At 42.6% G+C, this 14,862-nt stretch overlaps 1 protein-coding gene across 1 annotated transcript; it reads right to left on the reverse strand.

Moving 5' to 3' along the window:
* Positions 1–1,391: 1,391 nt before the first annotated feature.
* On the reverse strand, positions 1,392–12,986 carry LOC113581139 (oxysterol-binding protein-related protein 7-like). The gene is made up of 21 exons (XM_035529293.1): positions 12,795–12,986; positions 11,936–12,082; positions 11,797–11,850; positions 11,582–11,695; positions 11,201–11,380; positions 10,719–10,857; positions 10,198–10,316; positions 9,832–9,906; positions 9,425–9,575; positions 8,622–8,755; positions 8,084–8,176; positions 7,812–7,992; positions 7,056–7,345; positions 6,656–6,793; positions 4,109–4,172; positions 3,853–3,931; positions 3,455–3,599; positions 3,115–3,265; positions 2,697–2,823; positions 2,467–2,589; positions 1,392–1,501 (listed from the first exon to the last, which is right to left on the reverse strand). The coding sequence occupies exons 1-21, from the start codon at positions 12,933–12,935 to the stop codon at positions 1,393–1,395; spliced, it is 2,754 nt and encodes a 917-aa protein (XP_035385186.1). The 5' UTR covers positions 12,936–12,986; the 3' UTR covers position 1,392.
* Positions 12,987–14,862: the final 1,876 nt, after the last annotated feature.

A 14,862-nucleotide genomic window follows, 5' to 3' on the forward strand; every position in this document is an offset into this window, starting at 1 on the left:
AAACGCAATAAAAGCACATGCGTCGGATTTTGCGTTCGTTTGTCCAATTTCATCTGTGTATGCTTCACCACCCTCTGTTTAACACGAAAAACTAAACCATAGACTAGTGCACTACAATTATTCAGTATATTCAAACAGAAACTTTATAGTCCTGTTTTAATTAAGTATGGATAAGGTTTCGTAATTGCATATGGTAAAAAACATCCAAAAGGCTGTTAATGTTATAAGCCATGTATTTCTTTACATGTTCCTTCAGTATCAGCGATATACTGACTTGAACCTCTGTAGAGGTACAATATGCTTAAGATGAGAATCTTAAAAGTATAATTTTCACCCAATGTAAACAAACACCATCCCCTTCTTAGGTACTGCTCATCAGGTCCAACTGATTTACAGAGACAGATACGAAACTGGCATTAATTTTCTCCCATTTTATTTATACAATTCTGCATGAATACAAAGGCATTTACACAAGAGCGAACGAGCTAGCGAGAAAGAAAGAGCGAGAGAGCACATCCTACATGGCCCGTTTTTACATTTTTCACAAATTACAAAATATTTTCCTTGGCATGCGTGGCTGAAACGTCAACAGACCCATGTGTTCATTTCATCTACGAAATTTTAAAAACTCAGCAGCTCATTCATCTCACAAGGGAACGAAAGAGAAACCCCAGTCACAGGCCACAGAGAGCCAACCTGGGATATTTACAGAAGACAGACATCCTGAGGAACAGGGAAAGGGCTACATCAAAATGTGCTTAAATCATCAAGAAAAACAGACTTTACACTGAAAACATATACACAGAAATAACCCGTATATGAGTTATACAACTTTACTGTGAATACCCCAAACAATCCCACCAAAAAGCCATCTCCTTTTACTCAGTCTCTGTCAAACCTTTGACTAAAGCACATCATTTAAAAAATTCAGTAAAATTGCTAAAAGATTGGGCTGGATTAATCAGCACAGCACACATTTTAGGATATATACATTTATATGCATTTTACACAGTGCCTGAAAGCAACAAAATTTGGTGAGAAACCATTGGCTTAAAGCTTGCTAACAGAGAGGGGTGTGGCCTACAAGGAGCATCAGCGATGAATCAGAGATCCATACCATAAGTCAATTACTCCTTAATAGTATCATCACCACTTCAACTGGTGGTTCATTAAAGTTACAACAGAACACACCTCCCTTCCACTAGCAGAGTCAGCAGCAGTTCCGCTCCATCTAGCTCAGCCAATAGGAGTTTGACAAAGTACTTTGATTAAAAGGCGACTAGGATTCTCTGGACTATGGTCAAGACTATTGGAAGCTGTGAGGTTACCATTAATTTATTACAATAAGGGCCACAACAAACAAACAAATGTACTGCAGGGTCATTGTTCAGGTCACCACAAATCCAGATTGCTGGTGTTTGCAAATCCAGGTTGTTCTCTGATCTTCCAGTAAGTTCCATTGCTTACCCAGACTTCCCTTCCAGCTTCATCCACTGTTTTTCTGTTTGATATAGAGGAGAATGTTTGTTAAATTTTTAGAAGTTTTGTCTACATAGAATTGCAGTGTTATTTTCTGATGTAGATGAAACCCCCTGCTGTGTCACACACCATCCGATCAAGCTTGTAAAATATATTCAAACTCCCTTCAGATTTTGGAAGTCAAACAATCAGTCTAGGAGGACTACAGCATTTCACACCTTCCAATACACAAGGATACAAAGTCACAATGGCTTCTGAGAAAAAAAACAAAATATTGCACCATTTCTGCTTCCCATGAGGAATAACAGCTGCTGAAAAGGCCAGATGATGACTATGGCCTGGAGATTTGACTATGGATAGCACACCACATGATGTCAAAACCCTCTTCCAAATCAGTGTTTCTCAACACAGTCCATGTGGCCAAACATCCAGTCCACATTTTTGTACCATTGTGGCTCTCAACACCTTTAGTATGCACTCAACACACTGAACACCTAGTTCAGCTGGACTGGGAGCTTGGATGAGGCAAAATGGAAACTGTCTCTTAGGACTGAGTGGAAAAACACTGCTCCAGTTTCAGGCACAAAGACTGATGGACAGAGACAGAATCTTCCCATGCTCACAATGGATGGTGGATGAGTCAAAAATACTCAAGAATTTCAATGAGTAGATGTCAGAGGATGTAAGACCCAGTAAAACCACAAATATTCCATAACATTTTAGAGTGATTTCATCTTTACTATGAAACTTGGCCATGAATAATTTCAGCTCAGGCATGTACACATTTTAGCTATGGGAACTGCATGTTCAGTTCAAAATGAAATGCAAGAGAGACACCCTTATTGAAACACTGCCAAGCAATGAGAACATGACTGAGTGCGGTGAAGTCTGGTGGAGGGATTCTCCACTCTGCCCTAAAGATGAGCGGGAAAACATTCCATGCAAAAAGTCCTGTTGACAATACATTTTTGAAACATGACACTGAACCTGAAAAAGCGAGGAACGTGTTCCTCTCCTCGCTTAGCCAGCTCCTTCCTTCGCTCTCTCTGTTTCTCCTCCACCTCATCCTTACGCTTATCGGCTTCAGCTACTTTGCCCTCTTCAAGAAGTCTGAGAGAGAGTGAGAGCGTGAGTCTCCCTTAGCTCTTGTATATAAATAGTATTTTATACTCAATAGCCTGCTCTTCAAGATATTGTAGACTTTAAAGTGAGCATACCTCTGGTCTGGGCGGAAGCGGGTGTCTGTAGGAGGCAGTAGCTTCTCAAGTTCAGGCGTCAGCTCATTCAGCTCCCTAGCATAACGTGAGAAGCCATAGTACTCAAAGTGATCTTCAGGCTGTTCATCTGTGGATTATACACAAATACAGAATCCCCAGAAACATAAAACAAATCAGGCAAGTCTGAAGCACAGAGCAAATCACTCACATTAGAAAATGCCCTTGTTAGCCTAAAGAAACCAGGCAAAATGGATTATAGATATACTCTAAATAAAAGCTTGCACCTTATAAACCAGAACAGTTATAGATATATTAGATGATCTACAGTCATCAAAATGAGTTTTTTTCAGATTTGAAGTGGCCTCAATGTTAAAAGCTATGCTGGCATTCAGGGGATAGCAACTGTAACGTAACTCACTTGGCTTCCAGAGGCACTGTGGACTTGGCAGAGTGTCGCAGAAGATGCCCTCATGCCACGAGCCACCAAAGCGATGCACAACATTGCCTGCCTGGTTGAGAACGATACCCTGCACTTCATTCTTGCTGCTCTCCCCTCCACCATAACGGGACTGCAGAGAACCCGAGAGACCACACACACACACACACACAAAGCCTCAGTCACTAAAAAAGCCATCACTTCTTATAATAATGAACTGCTCTTTGGGCAGTATGATAATTGAGATATCCCCATTTACTCTGCAGGTGAGCCACACCCACACCAATCTGCCTGCTGGTGCAGAGTGCAGTCTCTGGCCCACCTTAACAAAGGTGATCTTGCAGGTGCACTCGTCACTGTTCAGGTTGCGGATCACGACGTCGCCATAGTGCTCAAGCCAGCGCTGCTGACTGAAGACACTGTGGATGCATGTCACTGCTTTATTCCACTCATAGTGGTCCCCATACCTGCAGAGGAATGCAAACCAATCAGGGAGAGAAAACATTACAATGAGGGCAAGAGGACGAGGAGAAGGAAGAGGAAAGGGAAGAAACCATGGAGACGGCCATCACCAAACAACAGAAACATTTTGGAATGACACTTCATAACACTTCTGTCATTCCAGAGACAGCCCAGCAAACAGGTCTGTTCTCTTATGGCGGCATCTCCACCAGTAACTGTAGGAACCTCGCAAGAACAAAGCCACCTGGGATTTCTCACCTTGGCAGGGTGACGTTCACCATTCCTGTAGACACAATTTCCACAGACTTTCCCCAAAACTTATTCTTCCATCTTTGATCTCAAAAAAAAAAAAAAAAAAGTTAAAAAAAGAATAAATAATGAACATAAGCCCCTCCATTAGCAATTAACTGGACCTTAAGCAGAATGTCTATTACAGAATAACAAACAGAGTCTCTTATGAACCTAATAGGCATTTGTATAAAACAGCTGCACCTTAAAGATTTTGCAGTCTTACCTTGCCAAAATGTGAAGTTTTCAGATTCTGCATGGCAGGCAGAAACAGGAGGATGATGACTCACCTAACAAATTTTATTATATAAAATATATACATTTAGTAAATGCCCTTATCCAGGGCAACTTGAAAAAAAGTGCTGTCGTCTACACATAGGATGTAGTTATTATAAAATGAGCACAATACAGTATAGAACAAAAATATGTGCAATACCAGACAAGTGTTCAATTAAAATCAATAGTATTGCAATAAGTGCAGTATCAGTGGAGAGAAGTATGAGCTTTGGATGACTGAAGACTAGCCGTGTTGCCGTGTTCTGATCAACTGTAGCGGTCCAATGGCCCATAGAGGAAGACCAACAAGTAGGGAGTTGCAGCAGCAATCTCAAGGCTTGACATGAGACTGAACAGCTTCCCATGATAGAAAGACTCGAATCCTTCACAAGATGCAAAGTAGAAACCTGAATGACGGTCAAGTTTGAAACAGTGAGACCAAGGAGTTCTCGAGGGAAACACTGAGGTCATGGTGAAGACTGGATGTTCCTGGGATGCAGATACACGTCTTCATGATGCATAAAACACTGAAGTAAAATACATTTCTGTTTACAGGACAGATATAAAGTAACATCATGGCAGCTGTTAGGTATCAGGCCATAATGCAGTGCACATACTATAAACTAAAAGGCCCACATGCTAGAAAATGGAGCTCCAACTCCTGATCAAGGGAGTACAAGGGATGGAAGAATTTGAAGAGCATCAAATCCTCAAACATCAGCCTCAGAGCTGCTTACATGTGACCAGATAAACTTGGATATAAATGCTTAAAATGCATCGTCAGGTGGAACATAAGGTCTTACTATAGCTCAAATGCAATCAAGACTACCAATAGTGAAATTGCATAGAAGAAAAAAACAAAAACAAAAAACACAATGGAAAATAAATGCAGTAGGTTAAAAGAGAATTTTTAACATTTCATTATTGTACAAATTTGTCTATGTAGAAACCACAATAAAATGTTCTCTTTTCATGCCATAAGGGAGCCAACAGGCAGAACAGTAGTGCTTGAAAGTTTGTGAGCCCTTTAGAAGTTTATATATTTCTGCACAAATTTGACCTAAAACTTCAGATCGTCAAGTCCTAAAAATAGATAAAAAGAGAACCAAATCAAACAAATAAGATAAAACATTAGACTATCATTTATTTATTGAGGAAAATGATCCAATATTATATATCTGTGAGTGGTAAAATTATGTGAACCTTTGCTTTCAGTATGTGGTGTGACCCCATTGTGCAGCAATAACAACAACTAAACATTTTGGGTAATTGTTAAATCAGTCCTGCATGTCAGCTAGGAGGAATTTTAGCACATTACTCCATTCAACTCACATGTTGGTTGGTTTCCTCCCATGCAACTGCTTGTTGCAGGTCCTTCTACAATATTTCTATTGGATGAAACCTTTTTCTGGGTCATTCCAAAACCTTAACTTTATTCTTCTTTAACCATTCTTTGGTAGAATGACTTGTGTGCTTAGAATTGTTTTCTTGCAGCATGACCCACATTCTTTTAAGATACAGTTCACAAAACAGATAGCCTGACATCTTGCATTAGAATTTGTTGGTATAATTTATTCCCCACCCCACCCCCCACCAACGCTGGCAAGCCATCTTGTCCAGATGCAGCAAAGCAGGCCAAAACCTTGTTTCACAGAAGGGGTGAGATTTTTAAGATGGAATGCAGAGCTTACCTGTCTCTAAACATGCTTCGCATTTAAACCAGCAAGATCCATTTTGGTCTCATCCATCCACAAAACACTGTTCCAATAGCCTTCTGGCTTTACTGTATGATCTTTAGCAAACTGCACATGGGCAGCAATTTTCTTTTTGGAGAGCAGTGGCTTCCTCCTTGCAACCCTGCCATACACACCATTGTTGTTCAGTGTTCTCCTGAACAACATTTGTACACAATTTGTCTGACTGGATTGGTGGAGTCCAAACTCTTTAGAGATGGATTTGTAACCTTTTTTCAGCCTAATTAGCATCACCAACTCTGCTGAGGTCCTCAGAAATCTCTTTTATTTGGGCCATGATACACAAACATGTTGTGAAGATCAGACCTTGCTAGATGCCTGTTCTTTATTTAAAGTCGAATGACTGACAGAATTCGAGTAAAGTTTTATCTCCAAGTTATCTATAAATCCTAAAGTTTCACATTTCTTTTGCCACTCACAGATATGCAATATTGGATCATTTTTGTCAACAAATAAATGAGCATATTGTTTTTGTCTTATTTGTCTCATTTCATATCTATGCAGAAATATACAAATTTCTAAAGGGTTCACAAACTTTCAAGCACCACAGTAGGCTGGAAAGGCTCTTGTTCATCAAACTATATAGGTTTAATATTAGATCTTAAGAACAACCAATTTGTTAATAACATAATATTTCCTTCCTAAAATTTTATTTGTGGAGGTGTTTTAGAAATATGCTGTGACTGCAGGGTCCTCAGGTGGATCATTACAATCAGTTTGGTAAAACAGAGGAGAGCAAGGACCTGCTCGGCTACGTAGCGGAAGCCACGGTCCTCCCGGCTACTCTCGTACGTCTCCCCGAGCACTGGGTTGAAGGGTTTGTACCGGTAACGCCAAGAGGCCCAGGCATAGCCGGAGATTGAGAAGACGGCCACGTAAACCTGGCACACACAGTAGAGAGAGAGAGACACACACACACACAATCTGCATCATGTTATAAAATGACAAACAATACAAAGAACTCTGATCAAGCCAGATCTATGACTTAACAACTCTTGAAAGGTATTTTGGTATTGAATGCAAGAGAGCGAGCGCAGTCAGTCAGTCTCAGCTCAGCCAGCGGTACAGTTAGTCTCTTCCCTGCATAAAGCGTAGCTCTTGCCAGAACACCCCTGAAGCAGCTTCTTGGCTAAAGCTTATTACCATCCTCTGGTAGGGGTCGTCCGTGCGGTTAGCAATGTCTAGCAGCTCCGAGTACTCCAGCTCCTCGCTGACACGCTGCAGGAAGTTGAGGGGCTCGTTCAGCACCACAGGCATGGACACGCGTGACAGGTCCTTCCCAATGTTGTTGTACAGGATGGAGAGGATACCAATGTGGCTATTGTCAGCACAACGTCCGGGCATTGCTGTGCGCCGGCCTGTGTCTCTGGGCACACGGGAGGGCACGTCGGGTGCATTGGACACACTTGCTCGGTACTTTAAATTCACAGTGGCTGCACAGGACAGAAACGGGACAATGAGAGAAGAGGAAGCAAAATCAAAGTTAGCTGACCCCACCATCGAGATTTCATTAATTCCTCTGGACCTTATGAATTTTACTTCTTGTTCCATGGCAAGCTTGTCTCCTGCAAGCCTCACCTTTCTGGACAAAGGCTACACCTAGTTACTGTTCAGTACATGTAGTTACACAGCATACTGCAAGATCGGCCAGGAGGGAGGATGCAAAGTTAGATGCAACAGCACAGGAACAATTTAAGGAAATGGAGAGAAAACAAAAAACCATATCCATTGTTTGTTGCCAAAAACCACCAAGTTTGTGGATTTAATTTTTTTTTTTAAAGGGCCCTGCTTTGCTTTTTTTTTTTTAAATGCTCCAAAATTGAAGGTTATTGCTACTCTAAAATTAGTGTGTAGCTTTAGATGTTCAGATAATAAATAATCAAAATAAGCAAGAAGTACCATGTCCCTCCTCAGGTTCGGAGTTGCTCGTTGTGACATCACTGAGGCCAGACTCATCCGAGGCCTCGTTTTCTGACAGGCTTTCGGTCACAACCACCTCGCTAGCATCGAAGTATTCAGCCATGGACTCGGCCCTGGAAAGCCTGCCGTGTGTGCGCCACCCCTGCAATGGGGTGGATGGCTGTGGGAGAAATCACAACCAGTGAGTACAAGGATAAGCAGACCGGAGGAGACCAGAGTCTCACTGTGTCGTAGAGAAGTACATAACCCACCTGGTCCTGCTGTACGGTGCAGAAAGACTCGTCAGTAGAGTCAGAAGACAAGGAGAGGGAGTGGACCTTGGTTAGACGGGACTGCAGCTCGAGCTGGAGTGCACGTATGTGCGTGCATGCACAGACAGACAAACAGACAGAGAGTGAGAACAGGAATTTCCTTACCATCATACTGTATTGTCGAGTCGTGCTTACACAACACCAAGTTATTTCAGGTATTTGAATGGCTGTTCTGGAGTTGCCACTTGTATTTGAGGAAACAGTCATTAAATTAAAGCCTTGTGCATCTAGAGAGCAAATGAAAAACATAAAAGGTCATGTGCCCTTTTGCTACATGCCAGCTATGAAGAACAAACACTTCCACTTTATATCCAGAACAAGTTACTTATTCTTTTGTTCTTTGGCACATTAAGGAATACTTTAACACTAAGTGGTATACTGGAGTTTCAGATAAGTTACTTCAGAGTCAGACTACAGCAAGATTCAGACTTCCAGTCATAACTTGGGGTGGGGGGGGTGGAATTCTTCAGGCTGTTACCTCAGAGAGCGTGGTGCAGAGTGAGGCTAGCTGGTCTGAAGTGGACTGCCGGATATCCGGACCGGTCCAGGCCTGTCTGAGACGCTCTCGCTCCATGGCCAGAGCCTTCTGGATGGATTTCAGCGAGGAGTACACTGATGGGACAGAAACAGCAATTTACTCACAGCAACTAGACAGACTCTGCTTGAACTAATACAAAATGGACAAGTATTTGCCAGGTGAATGCATATTTGAGAGGCAAGGCATCATCAAAGCAGATTTTTCACAGCTGAGTTAACCACAGACGAGAACAAACCTCCTTGTCAAACAGGAATGTTGGAAATTACATTATTTTACAGCATTCATCAGGTGCTCTTATCCGAAGTGACTTGCATGTTTATGACTGTGTGTTTGCAGAGAATTTAAACACCTTGCCCTACTCTACCAGGTGAGCTACAAAAGCTTTGGCACTTTAAGCAGCTTAAAACTTTTAGAATGCTGCATTTCACAAAGAACAGTGAACATATCCATACAAATCTGATTGAAAGCTTGATGATAAGGCTCAGGAACTTTGATTACATCGCTTCTGGTTAGTAAGATGTAGTGGGATAAAACATTTTTTAAAAACGCTCAGAGAAATACGTCTCTGCCGTTTTCTACTCAATACAGGCAGCACCAGAAGCAGATATCAAAACCATTAAAACAAAACCCAAAGTCCCCTGCATCTTGATTTCAGTGTTAGTGTATATTGGTTATAAGATGTAAAAAGGTGAATGAAAGTATAAAACATGAAGAGCCAAGGTAAGCAGAAGCTGTGCACTCACCCCTCTGGGCCACAGTACAGATGTCCTGCTGAAGCTTCTTGCCCTCTGGTGAGGTGAGGCCCGGTGTGGAAAGCTGGCTGTAAACGTAGTCAGGGATGGATTGTAGCGAGGCACCCAGGCCGGCTGGCGTGCCCAAATGACTCGCATACAGCTGGGAGGGAGGGAGAGAGACGGGGGGGGGGGGGGGGGGGTTAAGACGTAAAAAGAACCAAGATTTCAAACAGGAAATACACAACATAGACAAGGCAACAAAGGGAGTGGTGTTAGAGAGTTGGTGTATAAAGGTAAAAGGTATTCAGTGTGGCTACAAGCAAAGAACAGATTGCTAAATTAAGGGTTCTTATAAACATGGGAAAAAATAAGGCAGATGAAGAGGGCACAAGCAGGAGAGGTAAAAGGAGACTGACCATGCCGTGGGAGAGCGTGCGCGTGTGGCCCCAGCTCCTCCCAACCTTCTTCTTCGGCTTCTCCAGAGTTAGATTCTGAATGAAGCACAAAGATAACTTTAGTCAAGCATTGATCACGTCCATGAAAGAAAAAAAAAAAGTGTATTTTTCCCCCCTGGCCATCAGACAGTATGGGGCAGTTCAACTAAATGGTATAACTTGTGGTTTTGAAAGTGATTGGGTGACTCCAGCCAACACACACAAACACCCAAAGATGAGAGTAATGCAAAACGACCACATTTCTTAACCTGTGACACATACAGAAAGCAGCAGAGAGAAGGGGGAGGAACAGGCAGGAATGTGTTGATGACCATGCTGAGGGTGTACCTGCATGTTTATACGCTGTGCCAGGTCTGTGTTGGTGATAGGAAGGTCCCCCTCCAGGCAGTGCAGCTTCTGGATCAGAGAATTAAGCTCTGCCAGGTCCTGCTCACAGTGGGCCAGATCTGCCAGGGTGAAAGAGTGACTGTTACAGACGGACACGGTAGATGTGTGGGCAAAAGCAGAGCAGGATCAATTACAGGCTTGTTCAGGGTGGTTTTCATACCGGGGTGCTCGTTTGGTTCTGATGACACCCCCCCAGAGTGTGGACATTGAAGCCCCTGGTTGGGTTTTGCATTGTGTACTTTTTTTTTTTTTTGCATGCAACTTCCTGGAGAAGCAAAGGCCACAGCAGGGGCTAACCTATGTGAGCTCTACCCAATGTTCCTTGGTCCATTCCTGAGTTTGAAACAGCCCTCACATCCATTTAAATAACAAAACAAAAAACATCCCATCACCCATTTCTGGCTTTTAGTGAAAAAGGAAGGCACTGGCATCACCCAGCCAGCCACGTTGGAGGGACGTACCTTGTTGACATGCATGGGTCTCCTGGGTCTGCTGAAGCCAGGCTGAGACCTTGCTGTTCACCCGCGATGAGGCCAGGGAGGGGGAGCCCAGCACAGGAGCCTGGTATATTGAGCCAGTGCTCTGGTACTGTGGCACATTCTGAAAAGGCAATGAGAGGGCTTTAAGGAGGCTGCGGCAGACACAGAGCCCTGGCCAGGTGGTCGCATCATTTGCCATATTGCTGCCTGGATGCCGTATCTTTGCTGTAGCAGGAGGTTTAATCCACTTCTTGCTACAGCAAATATACGGCATGCAGGCAGCGATATGGCGAGTGATGTGACCACCATATCACAGCCAAGAACATCAGGCCTCAAGGACTACTGGATTCTTTGTCTCCACATCTGCTATGGCTAGATTATGCTATATTGACTTTTCAGGTGACCACCTGTTAAAAGAATTTGGCCCTGTGATCTTTCTGGAAGCAGTTATTGTGATTTCTTACCATTTCCCACATTGCCCTGTTCCTCTGGGCCAGACAGGCCACTGCAGGCAGAGGGTTGTCATTTCCCGCCGTGAGAGCCTGCAGCACCCCCTGATGGACAGATATGGCCTCATTTTTCTTGTAGATCCGATGGGCGGTCAGTTTGGTCATCCAAATGTAAAATATTTCATCACTCTTTGCCTGCAGAGAATAAACCAGACACTGCAGATCCCAAACTAGTGTGATCTTTTATTACACAGGAAGATGTCATTGACAGGTTTAGACAATGACCCGATGATACACAACGGCACGGAGATGATGAGTCGGCATGTTATCAATGAACGGTAGAGGGCATCAACACGACACTTCTTTAAAACCCAAGAAATTCACCCTTTTACCTACCTTAAGGTGATACAGGTTATCTCCTGCATCCAGGTCAATGCGTCTGGACTTCTTGTTCACGGACATGACAGCCAGGCTGACATCCAGAGTGCCGTGCGTCTTCTTCTTCAGGAGCTGAAGGGGAGGACAACCCACTCAATTCAGTAACAGCAGAGAAGATGACAAATAACCAACAAGACAAAATAAAGCACATGGACATCCTTCTGGGTACTTACGTCTAGTTGAGTTTTGGAATATTTGAGAATCCCCTTTTCCAACAAAAAGTATCTCTGTAGGGGAGAAACGATTAGATGTTTTACTTTTAAATTTTCAAAGTGCCCAGGCAGAATGCTATTAGGAGTCCATCTAGCTTACCTTGTGCCAACCCTTAAGTGGATACTTCCTCTTTTTCATCAGATATCCCTCGCAAATGCCGGGAACACAATTCTCCATGCATGATGCTGCGCCTGCTGCAGCTGTGCCGGCCTGGATATCAGCCACAACCTCCCAGTCCCTGGAGTTCTGCATCATGTCAGTGCAATGACCAAACATCACAGTTAGCAGAACGAAAACCACAGGCAGTCCAACATCAGCTCCCGGGATAGGAATGGATGCAGTTATGAGCTGTTATTAGCCGTTTATGTAGTCAGGCATGATAGCTTTAGCATCGCACTTTGGACTTGTTAAAGAGGCAGTAAAAATTCTTCTGGAAGTCTTCGAGTTGCTCATTCCACATATACAAAAAATATACAAGTACTTTATGCTGATAAGTTTAAAGGTAAATTGCTTATTGCCTGCCTTCTGATTGGCTCTGTCACCCCACATGAGAGACTTACAGAAACTATAGGAACATTTTCACCCAGTAAAATGTCAACAAGCCACAGCTTTCATTGGCACGTTGATGCTAATCTGAGTCTGAAATTGGACTGAACTTGAATCTGGGAAACGGAACATAAACTGAAGGGGCTGACCAGGGCAGTTTCTCCCCTCTTTTGAGAGTAGGAATAATTTAATTGCATCTCATACACCGCCCCCCTCCCCCCAAAGGTCTATGAAGTTCAGCATTCACAGAAGGGTCGGTTTAGTTTTAACTTTAGCCCTTTATCAACAGGATAAGGGTTTAAAAATCACTACTCGAGATATAAATGTACTGCATCAACCTCAGTTATAATCTGGAAAAGGGCATTTTTGGGGGGGAGGAAGTGGGGTTAATACCATAGTGGCACCCCCTCACCTGTCGGGAGTGACGGGAAGAGCCTGTGCTATTGTTGCGAAAGTGGCCCATCTTATTGGGTGACTTCTCCAGGTTACTCGTCACAGAATGACTGCCCGTCACAGAATGACTGCCCGTCACAGGTCCGTGGTGCTCCATCATCGTAGCTGAGAAATGTCTACGTGCACAATTTATTCAGGGTCAGATTCCTCCTCTCTCATTACATCCAAAATGACACTGACACAAAGAGAAAACAGAAAAATCTTAAAAGATTAAGCAATTGAAGTGGCTCATGGTGATTTTTTCTTCAAATGCTGCGGTAAATCTCATCATATTTGTTATACAGGCCAAGTAAAAGAAGGCACATCACATCGTAACCATGGTAACAAGTCACATCTAAGCAATGTGTGTACAATGAGTTCAGTCCCAACACAGCATTTTTAATGTCTAACATACATGTACTACCAAACGTCTCCGACACAGGTTGAATCTTATAACCGGCAAGTGCAAAATGCAGCAGGTAGACACTTCACAGGTAAAAGAAGCTGAAAGGACAGCACCAGAACACTGCAGCAACTTCTCTTACAGAAAAGTTGACAGATCACATCAAAGGCTTTATGGTTTATGAAGAAAATGCCACATTTTGCTGGAAATCTGTCAAAGCCATGGTGGGTGATGGTCCAGAGGAAGACACACGTGGGTCTGTCTCGGGTTAGGCTGCAAAAGGAGGTGTTTATTCAATCCCAGTGCTCCAAGTGAAGAAAATGCTAAATTTACCATGTGAAAAAAATAAATATTTACAAATATATGGCAGTACAAAAAATATTTTAAAAAGACATATGTCTGCTTATACATTTAAATGTCCCTGAGCATATACTGTAATGGAGGGCAGCGCCATCACAGTGTGAATAATGAATCTATTTACACATTGGCCTGAATAACACTACCATAAAAACTACAATAAAACCGTTACACAGCCACACTAACTAGCATGTGCTTAAATATCACTAAATGAAGGAAGCTAATGCAAGTATCCAGAGATGACAAACAACATGAATGGATTACACCAAGGATTTGCCCATGAAGAATCTCCTGCAATGCTTGGCTGAAGCACACACACTTCTAGTTCTGCTGAGTTCAGACACCCTGCTTTACAGGATCTCAAAACACTGTTCAGGGATAAACACCCAAGAAGCGTGATGATTAAGATGGTTTAGCTTGTTGGTCAACAGTGACCTACTGAGAGTCAAAGGTGGTCTACTGTGGAAACAAAAGGTGAAAAGAGGACTAGCACCATTCATTAAGGGTCAGAGAGGACTAAAGCCATTCAGTAAGGGATCTAAATTTTAAGTTCCCATAGAAGCTACTAAAAGCACTCAGGTCGGCATGCTTTTGAGGAAATGAGTGACAGCCAAAGATGACCAAGTGAAAACCTCTAGAAACTAGTGATGGAGTGATCTACATCACAAGTCTGATGCATCATGTCACCACATTTTTAAAAGCACATGACAGTGTTATCAGTAAAACACAGGTCACGTGTATGCATCATAAAAAAAGAATGAGCAATGTAGACCAGTTGCAGAGGCTGAAACTGTTAGGGACACCGCAATGTCATTAAGACTACATAGTAATATGTAGCTGAATGCATGTTAACCTTTTTATTTTAAAAAATGATAGAAAGAAAATCAATTCCATGTTAAATACTTTAAATGTTGAGTTAAAAAAACCAAAAACAAACCACAACAACTGCTCAACTTTGTAATAAACCCCAGAAAAAAACCCCAAGCCATCATAAAAAGTGTCTCCACACACCCTTGCTAGAAACACTCAGACCACTCACAGGCCTAATGTACAGATAATGGTATGGTGCATGATTTTCACTTGATCTTTGAGGGTGTAAATGAGAACCTAATATTACTGTATGTCAGTAACAGAAATATGTAATTCTCTTAAAGTAAATTAGTTCACAGGCAAAGGCCTACATTACATGTTCCTTCAGGGATGGGTGTGAGCATGAACAAACACGTGTAACTGGGTCACAAACACAGGGCAAATAACAGTGTTGTATGATCTAATATAATGTTAAGAC

This window comes from Electrophorus electricus, chromosome 8 (assembly GCF_013358815.1).
Source record: "Electrophorus electricus isolate fEleEle1 chromosome 8, fEleEle1.pri, whole genome shotgun sequence".
NCBI classification, from domain to species: Eukaryota; Metazoa; Chordata; class Actinopteri; order Gymnotiformes; family Gymnotidae; genus Electrophorus; species Electrophorus electricus.

Excerpts from the sequence above, each read along its gene's own strand:
- LOC113581139 (XM_035529293.1), bottom strand. The coding sequence starts at position 12,935 with ATGATGGAGCACCACGGACCTGTGACGGGCAGTCATTCTGTGACGGGC. Across the intron at positions 2,824-3,114 it reads ACAGTGCCTCTGGAAGCCAA|ATGAACAGCCTGAAGATCAC; the intron begins GTGAGTTACGTT and ends TATAATCCACAG. Across the intron at positions 2,590-2,696 it reads CGCTTCCGCCCAGACCAGAG|ACTTCTTGAAGAGGGCAAAG; the intron begins GTATGCTCACTT and ends ACTCTCTCTCAG.